The sequence below is a fragment of the Alosa sapidissima genome, chromosome 4 (assembly GCF_018492685.1).
Source record: "Alosa sapidissima isolate fAloSap1 chromosome 4, fAloSap1.pri, whole genome shotgun sequence".
Taxonomy (NCBI): domain Eukaryota; kingdom Metazoa; phylum Chordata; class Actinopteri; order Clupeiformes; family Clupeidae; genus Alosa; species Alosa sapidissima.
Genome location: NC_055960.1, coordinates 25,614,942 through 25,621,230, shown reverse-complemented (window position 1 = coordinate 25,621,230; position 6,289 = coordinate 25,614,942). Strand labels below are relative to the sequence as shown.

The 6,289-nt window shown below is 43.5% G+C and overlaps 1 protein-coding gene across 1 annotated transcript in view; it reads left to right on the top strand.

The window, feature by feature from the left end:
- The window catches only part of smug1 (single-strand-selective monofunctional uracil-DNA glycosylase 1), a 1,759-nt gene extending 775 nt beyond the window's left edge, over positions 1-984 (top strand). The window contains exon 3 of the mRNA XM_042089530.1: positions 149-984. Within this exon, the coding sequence (XP_041945464.1) occupies positions 149-676 (528 nt within the window). The 3' untranslated portion in view covers positions 677-984. The remainder of the gene's footprint in view (positions 1-148) is intronic.
- The last annotated feature ends 5,305 nt before the right edge of the window (positions 985-6,289 follow it).

The window sequence follows — 6,289 nt, the reverse complement described above, 5'->3', positions numbered from 1 at the left end:
GTAGTGGGGAACATGTTAATATTCATGTGATATAGCATCACTTTAGGCTTGGCCCTAGACAACTGTCATCCTTCCCACATTGTAAAAATCAAGGGAAGCTCTTTTGATCATCAACTTTCCTAAGGTGTTCAACTTTTCCACCTCTCAGGTGCCTTTTGGTGAGGTGAAAAATGTCCGTGATTGGTTGAAAATCACTGGGGAGGTGGGGCATCCACCTGATGAACATCCCAAGCGTCCCATCTTGGGGCTTGCCTGCAAGCAGAGCGAGGTGAGCGGCGCCCGTTTCTGGGGTTTCTTCCGCAAGCAGTGCGGAGAGCCGCAGACCTTCTTTCGCCACTGTTTTGTGCACAACCTGTGCCCGCTGATTTTCATGAACGCCACGGGGAAGAACCTGACCCCTCCTGAGCTGCCCGCCGCAGAAAGAGATGCCCTCCTGCGCCACTGTGATGCCACCCTCTGCCAGGTGGTGACAGGGCTGGGCATCTCCATGGTGATTGGAGTAGGGAAGGTTGCCGAGCAGCGAGCGCGCAGGGCTCTCTCTGAGGCAGGGGTCCAGGTGAGGGTGGAGGGGATCCTGCACCCCTCCCCCAGGAGTGCACAGGCCAATAAGGGCTGGGAGGCTGTGGCCAAAGCCAAGCTGGAGGAACTAGGTGTGCTGAATTTGTTGACTATGTGACTTCTATCTTACAGTCAACACATAAGGACTGTCTATACACACTACAGAAACATGTTTACAAGTGAAAATCTTGTATGGTTTAATTACTTTTGAATATTTTGAATAATGTCTCAAGGTGCAGTCAGCTATAGTATTCAATTTCAAGCCATAACTTTTTTTTGTCACATTCAGCAAACAACTCCTCACGAGAGCTAGCTGCCCTTCCCATGAGTACACTGTAAAAAAAAACTGGTAGGCTATTTGTAGGCAGCCCAGGCCCCAAAAACTGGAAACAAAGTGGGGGCAGCTGCTTCCCCCAAAAAACAAAACACTTTTTGGAGTTTCTCTGGGAATACTGAAGGGAGGGCTGAGTTACATTTCTGGTATGTTTTGTTTGGTTCTTGGTTAAAATATAATGTATGTTGTTTTGGACAAAAGGATCTGCTAAGAAATTTAAATATAAAATTTAATTGAATTTCCCCTGGGGATCAATAAAGTATCTATCTATCTATCTATCTATCTATCTATCTAAACATAAACATAAATGACTTTTTGTCTACTTATCTATAATACCTATGTGTGCACAAAACTGTTTTTTTATTTTACCATGTGCTTTTTTACTTTGCCCAAAACCTTCCTATCACGATGACAAAGCAAGAACTGCTATCCATTCTTTTCATTTCTTTTCCTGTGTTGATTGCTTAACCGTGGTGGTTATGGTTGTCTTCAGGGGTGGTGCACCTGAACAAGTCTGCACTGCCTTCCCAGCTTTCGACTGGCTTTACCTGTTCTCTCCCACAGACTCACAGGCATGTCTCAGGCCTGACAGACAGTGATGCAGTGACACACAGTTCCAGACAGGCTCCATGTCTGACACCATAATGAATCAGACACAATAGGGAGAGGGTCTGCTCAATGCTTCCCCCCGAAAATGGGTGCTCACTCATGGAATAATGACTGTTTCCATTGACCTGGATAGGTTTAGCCCGTCGTCATTATGCACTGATGAAATAAAACCTTTTTGGGGCAGCAGGAGTATGGATATTTTGTCATGTGTGATATAAGGGAAGGCTGATCGGGGTCTATGGGGTTCGGTTGTTCATCAATACCCATAAGAACTGTATAGAAATGGACCATAAGCAAATTGCTAAGTTCAGTCACTTTTACATTCATTTCTGAAAAACAATCAAAGATTGTAATAGAGAGACAAGAAGTGGAGACGTTGATTGATAGTTATAATAAGATATCACTTGATTTGAAGTTATAGCTCTCATTTAATTGGCTTATGTTGCAGATTTTCTCAGTCACTTTGGTGTACTTCTCGATTCACCAATCGGGGGGGGGGGGGGGGGTAGTAGTCCACCTGAGTCAAGGTGGAGACATAATCATCATATAGAACAAAATGTGGCCAGACCTGATTGTATTGGAAAGCCTAATGCATTTACATTTAGAGTGCAGGAGGGACTTTGCAGAAATGTATATGGCAAGAGTTTAAGTAGCTCTTGGTTGAATCAACAAGGTTTTTGTCTGGAGTACATTCCACATGCTTTCGTGATTGATTTTTATTGGAATAAAGATGGAAGCTGCATTAACTGAAGAAACATCCTTTTCCTACGAACACCCTCATGTTTTTCTCACACTGCAAAAGCCTGTAACTTGCTGAAAATGCTTAGTTTGTCTCAAAAGTAAATATTTATGCCAATCAACATTTCAGTCTCATCAGAATTACAAGTTCCTGTGTCATTGTTAGAAACAAGACAGTCAAAATGCTTAGAAAATGTACAAGAATGAAATTGTTGTTTTTTTTCTGTCTGGATGACATACGGTATATCAATTACAACATTAACAAATTTCACATAACTGTATGTGAGAGATTATGAAAGATCAGTCAGGGTTCATATTTACTGTGTACTTTTATAGTAGGCTACTGTTTATACTGTAGTTTGTTGCAAGTGCAAACTGTTTTACTGTTATACTTGACCTATTATATTACTCTCACTTAACACTTTTGCATGTAATGACTCAGCAATGGACTAATACCTGATGTGTTGGGGAAAGGACTATTTAACAGAGAACCTGTATAATGAATTTTGACCAGCATGACATTAGCAATTGATAATGCAAAAGAAACATTTTCAATTCTGATCTGAGAAATGTTCTCAGTCACTGAGAAAGTGACTGAGAAAAACTGAACATAATAGTCAAAATGCTTAGCCATGTTGTCCATATAACAGTCTAGTCTTGACAATTTTTCTCAGTCGCTTTGGTGCATTTTTTAGATCAGAATTTAAGCTATGACTGGTTATGAAAATACACAAGACTGCAGGTTTTCTGTTTGGCATATAACGTTACACATAACTATATGAGAGATTCAGACAGGATTCATATTTACTCTATTCTTTTACTGTTTTTACTGAACAACAGACTGTAATACAAATGGCAAAATTACCCTTGAGAGATTACATATGACAAGTGGTTAGACATTTTTACATGTAATGAATGAAATGTATTAAAACATTTATTAAAGAGGAGTTAGAATAAAATGCATTATACATTTTTTATTGATAGCTTATTGAACACTTTTCATTTGAAGACAAACACTTACTTGACAAATTAAATCGTATTGTAATAAAACAGCTTCCTCTGGGCTAACTGAAGTAGGCTAATAGCCTTGATTGAATGATTACTTTTAACTGTTTGCATTTAGGTTCTAATGTATAGGAATTGCATGGCATGGCATGAATTATGTATTCATATGTAACACTTCTGTTGGACTCCCTGGATCCAGTGCTGTTTGAAACCCACATAGGTAAGTAGCTACAGCGGTGTCTGGTCCACTCAGTAACATTCTTTTGTCTGTGTGTAGAGAGAGGGAGGACAGAGGTACTGTGTGGTGCATGCTTGTTGTTTGCTCTCTTCCTCTGATGATGGATGGATCCCACGCATCCTACCGTGCCCAGCCACTACAGGGTGCAGGTGTGCCGAGGCGGGCCGCCATTTTACCTTGCACCACACCACACTGCTCCGGCTCCTGTGCTTCTACAGCAGAGAAAGAGGGTGATGAGGCAAGACTCTGTCTCTGTGTCTGCAAACTCCCTTTCCTCTCCTCTCTCTCTCTTGCTTGCATGCACCCACATGGATGTTTTCCAACACATTTACATACACACATACACATGAACGCACACACACACACAAATTCTATCTCTCTTTCACACCTGCTTGAGCACCCCCTCCCAAACATACAATACCCCAGTCCACACGTCACAATATTGCTGCCTGTTTTTCACCCTCATTTTCTCTACTCACACACACACACACACACACCGGGGGCTGAGTGCTCATCCGCAGCTCCCTAATGACTTCCATCTCTCTCTGTTCTGCACCGCGTTATTAATTAGCCCAATGAGCCTTGCCAATGGGACTCGCTCTGCAGCTTACAGCACCCTAACTCCTCTGCTCTAAACACACAAGCAAGCAAACACACACACACGCGCAAACACACACACACACAGACGCATAACAGCACTGCCACGCCTCTGTGAACTGATGGGGTTGATGCAGAGTTCAGCATGGTGGCCTGTGGGCTCGCCTGTTTGTTGGCGTCGCACTACCCACCATCAGCCGTGTAAAACAGAGTGGGCAGAGTCTCAGCACCGAGAGCCAGCCTACCTGGTCCCTGCTCATTTAAACTGGGCACAGGGCTGTCGGCGAAAAAAAACTGGCAGTGGTCCAGGCTATCACGACCAGCCAGGCATTATGGTGGCACGTCAAACAACATTGGCAAGCCTCACGCCCCCTCAGACCCTCAAGCCACCCCTAAAAATGCCCCCCTCCCTTTTCCCAAAGATAAATGTGCACATACAGCCACAAACCAATTTTGGATTCAAAATCGCAAAAATTCCATGCATGCTGTATATGCGGTACCAATAGGTGTGCATATGTGTGTTTTATGCATTTTTTGTGTGTTTGTACGCATCTGTACATCCCCACAAAATTGTGCAGATGCGGAAGGGAGTGGTGTGGCGGGTTATTGACAGCGTGACCTCCCGGTGACCCTGTGGTAGCGCACGGAGAAAGGGCAGGGACTTGGAGTTAGCCGCCACTCGGCTGCTGCTGTTTGTCAGAGACATCAATACAGTGATGAATGGACGCGTCGGTTATTAAAGTAGAATTAGAGAGGGGACGGGAGGGGGTGGGGGGCGCTGATAAATGAAAGGGTGAGAGGTGCTGCAGGAGAGGAGAGAGAGAGATATAGAGGGAGGGGAGGAGAGAAAAAGAGAGGGAGAACGAGGGAAGAGAGAGAGATAGCAGAAAGGAGGGAGAGAAAAAGGGTGTGCGTGCGAGTGTGGAGGAGAGATAGAGGGAGGATGGTGGGGGAAATGAAGGAGATGGACAGACAGAAAGGGAGGGAGAAACAGAGAGAGAGAGGGAGGGAGAGAGACAGAGAGAAGGAGAAGAGGAGAGGAGGATGGCACAGCATCAGCATCATCATTCTTTATTATTCTCCCGGGCTGTTTGGGGGGGGGGGCTTGTGTGGAGGGCAAGAGAGAGGCACGGAGGAACTGATGGAAAAAGAGAGAGTGAGGAAAAAAGAAAGAGAAAGAGTGAAAGAAAGCATCGCTGAAGGCGCACACCTATCTAATTTGCAGGGAGTAGACAGGGAGAGAAACAGAGAGACGGGGGTTTGAGAGCTCACAAACGCATACGTGCTTACAGGCTCACACACACACACACACACACACACACACACACACACACACACACACACACACACACACACACTTTTCTCTCGCTCTTTTCTCATCTGTTTCTCCTCTGCCTGTGCATTCAGGTAGAGTAGACCACTTATATATATTTCACTCCATTTTACCATGGGGGCATAGGATATTTTGGTTGTTCAGGAGAGGGAGTGTGTACAGTTGTCTATTAGTCAGAGGGAGTGAAACATACAGAAAATTAATTTATCTTTCACCCTCTCTCTACATATTCATATGATATGTGTGTATGGTTACTATGTACAATATACTGTACAAACTACAAGAGAATACCCATATTTTCTCCCCAAGTTAGAAATTCATTCATTTGTAGCGTTTTCTTTCCACAAATATAATCAACAAGAAGATTACAGCAAAATAATTAATTCGCTATGAGGAGTGAGTAATGTTCTCATTAAGACATGATTTAATTTAAATTACAATGTAAAAGCTTTAATTTTCTTAAGTGTTTTTTTTTTTTAATCAAAAGAATCGCAGCTATAATGGCTCTTGTTGGACTCATTTTTCCTCTCACAATTTTTCTTTATCCTTTTTTCCTGTGCACATGAAATCATCCATCATGAAGTCTTCAAAAGGCATCGGACGTTTAGCTGGGTACCCACCAGTGATAGCCAGATAGATGAGGCATGCTGCTTCAGCCAACAGGGGACCAGCAGCCTGGCCATTAGATCTGGGTCATACATGTGCACACACCGCCACATGTACAGTACTGGCATGCATGGATGTGTGTGTGTGTGTGTATGTGTGTGTCTGTGTGTGATTGTTCGTGCATGTCTGTGTATGCATGTGTGTGTACATGTGTGTATGTTTGTGTGTGTGTGTATGTGTGTCTGTGTTTTAGAGCTGATTTGGGTGTGCA